Source organism: Monodelphis domestica, chromosome 1 (genome assembly GCF_027887165.1).
Source record: "Monodelphis domestica isolate mMonDom1 chromosome 1, mMonDom1.pri, whole genome shotgun sequence".
Lineage (NCBI taxonomy): Eukaryota > Metazoa > Chordata > Mammalia > Didelphimorphia > Didelphidae > Monodelphis > Monodelphis domestica.
The window spans coordinates 636251288-636263427 of NC_077227.1; the positions used below are offsets into that span (position 1 = coordinate 636251288).

The 12140-nt window shown below is 39.3% G+C and overlaps 1 protein-coding gene across 2 annotated transcripts in view; it reads left to right on the forward strand.

Annotated features, from left to right (window-relative positions):
* The window catches only part of LOC103099919 (N(4)-(Beta-N-acetylglucosaminyl)-L-asparaginase-like), a 101939-nt gene that overhangs the window by 79491 nt on the left and 10308 nt on the right, over positions 1–12140 (forward strand). For both annotated transcript variants that reach the window (XM_007476740.3, XM_007476741.3), the window contains one exon: positions 11567–11634. In XM_007476740.3, the coding sequence (XP_007476802.1) occupies positions 11567–11634 (68 nt within the window). The remainder of the gene's footprint in view (positions 1–11566; positions 11635–12140) is intronic.

Below are 12140 nucleotides of genomic sequence, written 5' to 3' on the forward strand. Positions count from 1 at the left end.
TCACACTGTATTAGCCATGTGTGAGTACAAATGATTTTCAGAATAAAACAGTAACACAGTAGATAATTCACATTCACAGAAGTACCAAAGTCCCCAAAATTCACAATAGCCCAGTTATTACAATAGCAAACAAATCCACTATCATATTTCACATAAGTTGCTGTATGACATAAAAAGACCTATGAACTAATGGATATTTGTCACGATTTTTACAGATGTAGCAATTCTTTCAACCTTGGTAAATATAATTTTAACCAAAGTAAAACTTATTTGGGTCTAAAACATCATCAAGAAATCTAGATTATTCTGGTAGAAGTAAATTAAAATGAAGAGTTTTTTAGGAGCTCTTTTTTCTGGCTTCCTGGTTCGTAGGAACATTTCTTTGTTTCTCTACCTTTAATACAACATTCTTTATATATATATATGTGTGTGTGTGTGTGTGTGTGTGTGTGTATGAATCATCTATTTAGAAACTACTAGTTACTAAAATTATTTTTGAAGAAACCACTTAAAATTACAATTTAAATTCATAGCTTATTAAATTCTCCAAAGGTTGCACACAATTTAACCAGTTTTATTGAAATCCATCCATCATCATCTATGTGACAATTAACAAAGGCAACATGCGATCTCCAATGGATCTAGTGACAAGGGTTTGGGCAAGATGTTCATGGGCTTATACAGTGATATTTTGTTCTTTGGCAACAAATTAAAGATCAATATAGGCAAAACATAGCTTAAAATTATTCAATATAACAAAGATATTGATGAAATTAAAACAGGTAAACTTAAAAAAATTAAACCTTAAAGCAATTAGTAAATGCAATTATATAAGCCAATGAAAAGGTGCAGATGGGCAGTACAGTCGGGAAAAAAAATCCTTTTCACCAATCCCAATAGACTTGTTCACTATTATAGGAGGAGAATAAACTCAAAATAGTTAGCAAGAAACTTCCTGATCTCTTTTAAAGTTTCCTTCCCCTCCCTCCATATTTATTATCCATTTAGATATCGTTTGTCAGAGGTCTGAATTTCCTCAAAGAAGCACAGGGCAGAATCTCCACTCTGAATGTTGAGAGCATTTAAGGCTTTTAGAACTTTGTCAAAATATTTCAGGTTGGTTTGTAGTTTAAGCAGCCTACCTTGTGGCATATTCTTGAGGAGAGGGAAATAAAATGGGAAATCTCCAATGAAAATAAAAAGTCCCAGGATAAGAATTAAGCAGATCCACACTGCACTTTTTAACTCTACCAACTCAAACTGTTTCAGAGTTTCAAGTATGCTTTGCAATAGCATTTTTCCTGAAAGATGCTGAATGGGGTTTGTTTAAAGAGTAAACAGAAAGAAGCAAAACTTCAAGGGAAAACAATAGCATATTTGCATATGAGAGAAAAAAATGCTTCTCCTTGGTGTTTTGGGTCAAGAGAAAGAAGGGGAAAAAACAGGCTTATTCCCCAAAACTGACTTTAAATCTATCCATTTAGAACTAATTGCCCTCCCTGTGAAAAACCTTTAGTGACAGCCTTCTAAAGTAGGAGTCCAGGATCAGCTTTAAAAAAATCTGCTTGAAAATTAGGTGTGGGGTTCTTTTCTCCATGCTGAAAAATGGCTATGGCAGGCTAGAAACACACACGTGGAGTGTGGAAAGGGATTGGGGCAGAAAGATTTTTATACGTCACCCTCTGTGGGAAAAAAATAGCTGGGATTGGCAGGCTCTTGTGGCAGATCTGGCCTCCAAGCTGGGTGGAGAGTGGTGAGGAATGCTAGCCAAGCAGATGAAGAGGAGAAACAGCAGGCAGCAGCAGGTGGCAGCACTGGCAGGAGCACAGACACTCCTGGCCTCTGGACCAGGTAAGCAGTGGTAAGCAGTGACCCAGCAAACTTATTGTCTTTACTATAAGGCTATCTGCTCAAAAATTTTTGAGAATTCATAGTCGCTTTATGGTAAGCCAAAAATATGGGTTTTAAAATTAATAATAACTAAATATTATATTTTTAGTTTTATTAATAATAACTAAAACAAAAGAACTGCCTAACTTCAGCCTGGTGGGTCCAAGAGAGGAAGAAGGAGGAGTTACAGCCATTTAAATACAATCACACAAAATGTGGGGACTCAGGAAAATGGAATTTTGGGAAATACTAAGGGACTTCTGGGGGATGAAGTCCAAAGGCTCAAAATCTTCATTTATACATCACCTAATTTACTTATAGTTTCAGAAGCCATTTCTTTTAGACAGAAATTGTTCTATATTGAAATTGGTCTCAAAGATCATATTATATCCAGGCATCTCCTTTTTGATAAAGACTAAGAGCCAGAGAAGTGGCATGATTTTCCTGTAGTCACACAAGATGTTCAGTGGTATTGCAAACCTAGAATCAATGTATCCTAACATTCCACTCACCATACTACAAGCCATGAAAATAAAAATAGAATTGACAGTGGAAAAAGGGAGAGCTAACACTTTTGTTTGATTTCCTTGTCCTGGCATTCACCTAAGGAAAGAAGAATTAGGAAAAATAAATAGGATAGAAAAATGTAAGAGAAAGTAGATTTTTCTTACTAATAAGAATAGAGCAGAATAAGAGAGAGAGAGAGCTGAAGGAAGGAAAGACTAGTTGGTATAGCTGTTGGGAAACTAATCTGTTGATATTTTAATTAAATAGTCCTGGTCAAGCATCACAGTGTTTTTGTTCAGAAGACCTTAATACATATTTTTTTCATTCACTCATTCATTCACAAACAATTAACAAACATTCCATTCTTTTTTATTTCAAATTCTCAACCCTCAGAGAATCTTTTTTAGTTTTTAGTGTTTCTTTTTTATATAAAACAAATAAAACAAGCATTTCCATATACCAAAAAAAAAAAAAGCTGTACATAAGTTAAACCACAAATCTCTTCTTTAGCTTACTTTTCTTCATATCTACATAATAAATCCCATCCACAAGTGTCCTAGACCCCTCTCAGTCTCCCTATATCACAGAAGATATTGTCCTGGAGACTTAAATGTTCATATAAGTTAAATCTTTCATGTTTTCACCTTTCAGTTCATTCTCTGGAGGTAATAATCACAATTTATTCTTCTCGCATTAATTCTGTAGCCGTGTTTAATGTTCTCTTGGTTCTACTCATTCCATTATTCATTTTCTCTAATTCATATAGTTCTTTGCAAGTTTTTTAAATTATCCTGCTCATCACTTCTTACAGCACAGTAGTATTACATTACAATCATATGCCACAATTTGTTTAGCTGTTACCCAATTGATAGGCTATCCCCTCAATTTGTTTTTTGCCATCACAAAGAGGGCCACTATAAATATTTTGGAACATATGTGTTCTTTTCCTTTTTCTCTGATTTCCTTGGGAAACAGACCCAGCAATATTGGATCTAAGGTTATACATAGTTTTGTAACTCTCTGGGTGTAATTACAGAACATTCAATTCTTAATGGAATATAGCATATAAGGCCAAACCCAAATCATGTCGTCTGATCTTTAAATACAGGACTTTCTCTCTCCTCTACTATTTTATCAGTAGTCAGTGTCAACAGTTAGCTTTATTATGAAGAACATTTGTCTCTATGACTTATGCGTCTCAATTCCCTACATCTCTATGTCTGACCTTTGATTCTACAAGTAACTAATTTATTGTGGTGCTGGTGCCCAATTCAGTAAGGAAAGAATGCTACTCTTTTAGCTTTGGGACCCCAAGAATCAATGAGAAGACTGGCTTGATCTCTTAGCATCTACCAGTTTAATCAGTTCAGAATTACCCACAAGGAAAAGCTACAATATGGGAGTTTGCAGTAAAATTATTAACACCTTATTTATTTCATGTGTACATAGGATAAAGAGAGTATCTTCAAGAGGCAAGTGAACCCCTGCCCCTTACTAAGTATCTATTAGATTCACTAATATTATACTAATTATTGTGCATATTAATCTGTTATTAAACATTAATAATCTAAATGCTCTGAGGTTGCTGCTGAGGGAAATGCAACGATAGAGTACTTACCCCGCAGACAGCTTAAAATCTAGTTATTATCATCTGATGTGAAAATTAGAAAATATTTAATTGTAGCTCACTTTGTTTTGCAAATAAGTTGCATTGTGAAAACAGTACACCCCTGTGACATACCCCCAAATCACAGAATTCTAGGAGTAGAAGGGTGCTGGGGCCAATCCATTCAAACTTTCTATTGAGAAGGAGACCTCCAGCCTCCTGAGTCAGTGTCCGTCCCTCCCACCCACCCTCTTGGGAAGGTGCTCTCTTCTGAAATGCTGCTTCATGTCCAGCTGGAATCTGCCTCTTTATAGCTCCCCCCGCCCCCCCCCCCCAGTTTTCTGGCTTTGGGGTCAAAGCAAAACAAGTTTTCTCTCCTCTCTTCTATGACAACCCTGCAGACACCTGAAGACTGCTGTTATGTCCTCTGGAAGGCTTTCTTTCCCAGCCTAAAAATTCTTTGGTTTAACTGAATCCTTGTAGGACATGAACTTGAACATGCTAGCATATCAGTGTCCTTAAAATGTGGCGCCTAGAATTTAATGCCACACTATGAGAGTGGCTAGGTGGCTCAGTAGATAGAGAGCCAGGCCTGGAGGCAGGAGGTCCTGGGTTCAAATGTGGCCTCAGATACTTCCTAACTGTGTGACCCTGGGCAAGTACTGAACCCAAATTGCCTAGCACTTACCCCTCTTCTTCCTGAGAATAAGACAGAAGGTATAAAGATTTTTTTAAAAATACAATACTGTGGTCAGACCAGTTCATACTTAGTGCCTATCTGACTGAATGATTGATTGGTTCACACTAATTAAGGTTGGGGTGAATCAAGGGAGTCTCTTCTAAAAAGATGAAAGAAAAAGAAAAATAATTAAACCCCAAATAGACGACACTATAACTATAAACTCATGAAGCTAATTTGCTTATGAGACTCCTCGAATCAGGCTCATTTCAGTTATACCTCTTACATTTATTGAAGAAAGTTTGATATGGAGATATATTTGTGCGTGTATATATCTATCTATCTATCTAGATATAGATATATGTATAGAGAGATCACTACCTAAGGGCTAGAAAATATATAATTTATGCCTCTTAAATCTTAAACTTTCTTTTCACTCCCATTGGTGGGGTTAGTTTTTATTACTACTAATAATAACATTTATATAGTGCTTTAACATTCACAAAACACTTAATATTATCCCATTTGACCCTTGCTACAACCCCAAGAGATGGGTGCTATTATTGCCCCCATTTGACAGATAAGGAAACTGTGGTAAACAGAGGTGAACTGACTTGCTCAGGGTCATACAACTCACCCATGTCTGAGGCCAGAAATGATCTTAGGTCTTTCTAAGTCCAGGCCCAGGGCTATATCCACTGAGCCACAAAGACTCAGGATTCAGAAGGATTCTCTGGCCTGGGATAGATGACTACTACTGCTCCCACCACCACCGCCGCCGCCACCACTATCCTTCCTTATCTGAATGTTTCATAGGAATGATGATGCGAATGATCTCTTTCCTTCTTCTCAATCTTCTTGTGACGTATATCAATGCTAGTTTTTTACTTATTTCTCTTCATATTTGTCTCTCGGGAGATAATCCCAAATCCTCACTGGGAATATGTAAGTCCGGGCCAGGATAAGAATATCTCAATTTGAGGGGCTCACATAGCTGCTCTCACCCCAGGCAGAGGGTTTGTTTGTAGCAGTCAGTGTCAAGGCGATGATAGCAAGACGTAGGATGGCAAACTATCCCCAACACCAAAGAAGCCTAATGTACAACCTGTATCACCAGCCAGCCTAAACTCACGGTCTGAGAAGGCGATGACCAGGCAGAAGCCATGCAGGCCCTACTGTGTCAGGCCTTGGACCTGAGAGATAGCAATTCTACATCTCCACAGTTCCAGACCGACAAAACCTCAAAAAGGTGCCGGTCGCTTGGAGGTGTAACTTTGAGATGATTTGGCCATGTGATGACACAGACAGGAGTTGGTTTGTTTCTTAAAAAAAAACAAAAAACCCTATAAAAGTGAGATGTCAAATGCCTGTCCTCCCAGCACTTTCCCATCTCCATGGGGTCTATGCTGCCTAGGACTCCCCCCATTCTTCATCAGAGGCTGCAGGAGCTATTCCAGGCCTTCCCTTCCCTCCCCATCCTCTTCTTCCCACTGCCTCCCTTCCATGCCACACACCTTGGCCTTTCTGTACTTTTTGCCCCCCAGCCTTTTGTGTTTACTTAAAGTGTGACTGCCACCCTGCTCCCTGCCAGCCATGGTGGTCTTTCTCAGCAAGAACCCAATGAACTGCCCACCCTTCCATAATCTTATAAATTAATGATCAATTCAGTCCCTCAGAATGCACACCTTATGGCCATAGTTGGTAGATAACAATCTTGGTTAAAATTCCATTTGTGATTACTAGATACCAACAGCAACACACTATGTTAGATTCTGAAATAAGTAAATATTTTCTTTTGATGAAATAGCTTCCCCTTAACCTTTTCTAGTTCTACCTTAAAAAGGCAGCAAAAACAGAAATTAATGTCGATGCTTTTAAGGAGAATTATTAATATTGAAATATATTATTCTTACTTGTTGGTATCCTATACCCCAAAAAAGGACATTTAGAGCATATATTGCTAGCCTTTTAAGCCTTACTTACATACACATATGTCTATACATATGTGTATATGCATGTATAGAGTATATTTCTTGAATTATTCAGACTCACATTCAGAATTTTGAGCAAATCAGAATCCAAATTGTGGCTATAACAAGAACCAGGTGTGTAGAATGGTAACTAGCTGTTCTGCTCACTTCCCCCAGTCCTAAAACTGTTACATCCATGAAGGAAGGCATTCCCCTCACCTCCCTTTTCAGTAATAGAATTTCAAGGAAACAGGCTCTCTGTCACTTCTTGGGTTCATTCATAGATACAGAGACCGTTCAACAATGGATTATTTTTTTTTTTTAAACCATTACCTTCAGTCTTGGAGTCAATACTGTGTATTGGCTCTAAGGCAATGGGGGTTAAGTGACTTGCCCAGGGTCACACAGCTGGGAAGTATCTGAGGTCATATTTGAACCCAGGACCTCCCATCTCTAGGCCTGGCTCTCAATCCACTGAGCCACCCAGCTGCCCCCTCAACAATGAATTCTTGAGCTGCACAGTGGGCAGCAAAGGATGCAAGGGGAGTGCAAAGCTGTGTTGGGGTAGTTAGTGAGGGGGAGGCTGCTTGGTAACTCAGCCAGGATCAATCTAGATCATCCCATCCAGCATCCTTTCCAGCGAGGTGTGGTAGGGGGAGTCATTACACCACTGAGCAGACAGGAACACCCAGGGTCAGACAGTCATCCACTCATCTGTAAAATGGGGATAATATTCTATACCCCTCCAGAGCTGTGCAGAAGATCAAATCAGAGAATGTGCAGAAAGCTTTTTACAGACTTTAAAGTGACACATGTATACTCTGTGTGTGTGTGGTGTCCCAAAAGTATCAGTGCAATTTTAAATGCTTAATGCCATGTAGTGGAGACATGATCACAATACAGACAACTTATGTAGTTAGAATTTTCATCAATAGAAGAGAATGAAGATAGTTGTGAATGAGATAAGCATAAGAACAAAGGCAGGAAAATGAGAGGTATATTAAAAAGATGAGGTTGAGGTGACTGAGTGGTCAGTGGATAGAGAGTCAGGCCTAGAGACGGCTGATCCTGGGTTCAAATGTGGCCTCGGACACTTCCTGCCTATGTGACCCTGAGCAAGTCACTTAACTGAAATTGCCTAGTCCTGACTGCCCTTCTGCCTTGGAACCAATACTTAGTATTGATTCTATGACAGAAGGTAGAAGTTTTTAAAAGGGGGGGGAAGGAGGAATGGGATCAGTTTGTGTATTAGAGTAAAGGAATTAACATCAGGAAAATAGACTAGAGCTGATTTTTGAGAGCCTCTAGTTCCAGGTTCTGTTCGGAAAGCAATTTAAAAGCCTTTAGAGGTTTTTGAGTGACAGCTGTGTTTTAGGATGATTCATCTGGCAGTGATAAATTTAAGTTGATTCAATGAGACACTGAGGCCACACATCAAGAAACCCTTGCTTTACAAAGTATTCTATAAAAGAAAAGTCATTTAGGAATAAAATGACCTTATAATTAAGATGGGGTAAGAGAGACCCTTTTTGAAAGTCCAGAATTTAAATAACACCCCGACTTCTGAGTGGTCTTTCTTTCCTGGGTGGCCTTTGTGTCTGTTAGTTAGTTAAATTGAATAAGTACATTGTAACCTCATTTATCCAGCCCTGGATGTCTGGTTTATCCAGAAAATTCTGCCATGAAAGTTTGCAGATTGAACCTCGGTAGACCTCCCTGCAGGGAACAGTTTACATAAATAACCATTCTTTATACCACCTTGGTTCAGTTTTCTCCCATTATATTAAACAGAACTCATGAAGTTTAGCAAAGCCACTAGCAGTATATTGCCTTTTTAGCCTCTTCCTAGAGGTCTTTCTCTGCCTCTTGCTTTGGATCTGTGGCATGGAGGGCCCTATTTACATTCACTTCTAAGCAGAAAGGCTTGGAGAGAATTCAGGGAGAAGGCATTCTCAAAGGTCATCTAGGCCAGCCCCATTCCAGTCCACGAAGGGCAGAATCATGAGTGGAATCTAAATCCCCTGACTCCTGGCCACTGTCCTTAACAGGAACTAGCTGTCCCAGGAAGTCCCAGGAGCTAATTCTGCTCATTTAACGAAGTATACTCAAGCACTAAATGAGCCCCAAGCACTAGGCTACACGTTAGACGGTGCAAAATTAAATATGTTTCCTGACCTCAAAGGGTTTGCAATCTAGTCAGGTAGATAACCTTTGCTTCTCTGATTACTTTTTTTTTTTTACCTCTTACCTTGCACCTTAGGATCAATACTGTCTGTGTTCCCAGAAGAGCAAAAAGGCTAGGCAATGGGAGTCACCCTTCCAGGAAGAGGCTGGGGTCCCATTTAAACCCAGGCCCAGCTCTCTATCCACTGGGCCACCCCGCCACCCTTGGTTTAGCCTTACTTGCTGCACAGTGTGGCGGGCCTTCCTCTCCCAGTGCGAAAGTGTAAGGAGAGGTTACATGCCTGAAGGCGCAGTCAGGTGGAACGAGAACCAGGAAGCCAGGCAGGGCATCATCTGGAGGAGAAAGTGTGGAGAGTTCTCTCGAAGAGGGAATTGGAGGCCAGGCCCTCTTGGGTCAGTGGCCCTGACCAAGGCTGAGGCGGAAGCCCAGGGGTGAAGGGCGAAGGCCGGAGGCCACACGTGTGCTGAGCTAGTTGGAGCGTGTGGATGAGGAGTCACCGACACCTCCTACCCCCCAGAAGGATAGGACAGGATAGGGAAAGGCTTCCCTCAGCGAGAGAGAAAGGGCACGAGGAGGACGGGAGGAAGGTCACGTGACAGGTCGCAGCCCGCCCCCCTCCCCCTCTGTATTTGGTGGCTCCCCCAGTGAAACTTGCCAGGGCTCCACCCATCACAAGGGCAGGAATTAGAACTCTTCCTCGGCATCTAGTACTGGGCGTTCTCTCCTTAACTTTCGGTGTAGATTTGGTTGAATTGAATTCGGAGTCGGGCAAAAATGAGAGTCAAACCTGGTTTCAAAGTTGCAGTTCTGATTTTTAACCCCTTTTCCCCCAGGGCTGCCTTTCTCTTCCCCTTGTCTACAAGGCCTAGATCTGAGCCTTCTCTTTCACTTTCTTCCACATCTTCTAGTGAATTAGACTATTTATGGCATTTGCTATTCCGATGAGTCCAACCGATATGTTTCTTTACACATTTGGGAAATGGACCACTTTATTTTAATGTATCCATGATTGGGATAGATACAATTATAATATGGATATGGAGTCCCTACCCACCCAAACAGGGTGGAGAGCTTCCTAGACTCCGGAAAGATTTCAGGTATCACAGCCATCACAGTCCAGAGTATAACCAAGTTCCTCTTGTTTCTAAATCCTGCAACACTATTTCTCAGTGTAGAGATAATAAGATGAATTATAAATTCTTATTACAAGTAAAACACCACCAAAAAAAGGTTTCTCAGTACCAAAATATTTCTGTGTACGGCTAGTAAGAGTAATTGCTTTTTTTTTTTAACCCTTACCTTCCATCTCAGAATCAAGACTGTGTATTAGTTCCAAGGCAGAAGAGTAGTAAGGGTTATGCAGTGAGGGTTAAGTGATTTGCCCAAGGTCATACAGCTAGGAAGTATCTGAGGTCATATTTGAATTTAGGCCCTCCCATCTCAATCCACTAAGTTACCTAGCTGCCCCTATAATAGTGTTTTATTGGTCAGGTTACAATGAAAAGTCCAACACAATAAAGTTTCCAAAACCTGGTTGTTTGTCATCATGTTATATGCATACAAATCTTATTATGTGTCAGGCACTGTGCCAAATTCTTTTCTATTATTATCTCATTTGATCCTCACAACAACCTTGGGTAGGTGCTATTGTTATCCTCATTTTACAGATGAGGAAACTGAGGGTGCAGAAGTTATTGATGTTCTTGGGGTTTATAGTTAGTAAATGTCAGAGACTAGATTTGAACTCAGATCTTCTTTACTGCAGGTCCAAAACTATATATTTAGACCCCCTCTATAAAAAAAAGTGCCTGATCATGTGCCATTTACAGTGTTAATGAGAAGAGAGCTGTGTGCTGAAATGTAGGAGGCCTGAATTGGTATAGTCCAAAGCCTGCTGGATTTGGAATCTATAGACCTGAATTCAAATCCCAGAGTACTTATTAGCAGTATGGAGGTCACTTAATGCCTCTAGGCCTCAAATACACCTTCTGTTAACTTGGATTAATGACATAAAATCATTTGCATCATCTGCTTTGTAAGATTGTTGAGAAGAAAAAGCACTGCATCTGCTATTTATTTCTTTTGCCCTGACATCAAGTTAAAATTACCCTTCTGCTCCACTCATTCCCTGCTCCCAACTACAAACCACGCCAACCCCCAACCCCAGAAAATACATGTAAACTCCCAAGCATTCAATAAGAAACACCAAAAAAAGTGCTAGGTCAATTGGAGGAAAAAAAGAGGAAATCCCTCTTCATAGTGGATTCAAAGCCCACTTCCTGATCTGATTATCATTGTTACACTCAGAATTCCTTTACTACAAAGCTTTTGATAGCAGAATTCTTAACTTCAAAAGAGGCTAGATTTAGCTCTACTTGTTATCTTTACATTCTAGGACTATGATTTCCTGCAGAACTGTTTATTAAAACAAAATGTAACAAAAAGATCCAGTGACCCAATGGGACTCGCTACAATCAGAATTTACTCTCTGAGTGAATAACTTTAAATGTTAAGTATTCATTAGAAATAGTAGAAGTTTGTTAGTTTGTTTAGAATTTTGTTTAATGCAGTGTTAGACTTGAGGGTAGGAATAATATCTATTCTTTACTACCTAATACATACTTATGTATTCTGTGGAGATTCACTAAATATACCTACTGATTCTTAAATACACAGGCTGCATTATGAGTAAAATTGTGACATCTCTCTTTTTTTTTTTTAATTTATAGCAACTGGAGAAGGAGATAAGATCATGTGTTTTTGTCCTTGCTTTCATGTTGTCCTCCTAATGAAACAGGTAAAGTAGTATTTCCTGCCTTTAAAATGATTGTATGTGTTTTGGTAAAGTTCATTTTTTTTTTCCATTTCTAACCATGTGATTTAGAAGAAAGAGTGCTAGCCTGGAAATTAGGAATACTTAATTGTTTTCCAGATAACAGTATGACCTTGGGCAAGTCACTTTAATCACTGAACTTTATTCACTATTCTCCTTTGTAAAATGAAGGGTTTGAACTGCTTCCTAACTCAAAAATGCTACAATCATTTTTTTAATTACAATTTTTTTCAGTTAACAAACATTTATATTTTCCCCTTTTCATTTCCCATCACTCAAAAGGCAGAAAAACAAAATCCCTGCAACAAATATGCATAGTCAAACAAAACAAATTTCTCCATTGGCTATGTCCTAAAATGAATGTCTCATATTTAGTCCACTGCCTCTCTCTCAAGAAGAGGGTAGGATTCTTCATCATCAGTCCCTGGAATCATGTTCATTTGCCGCACTGATCAGAGTTCTTAAAGTCA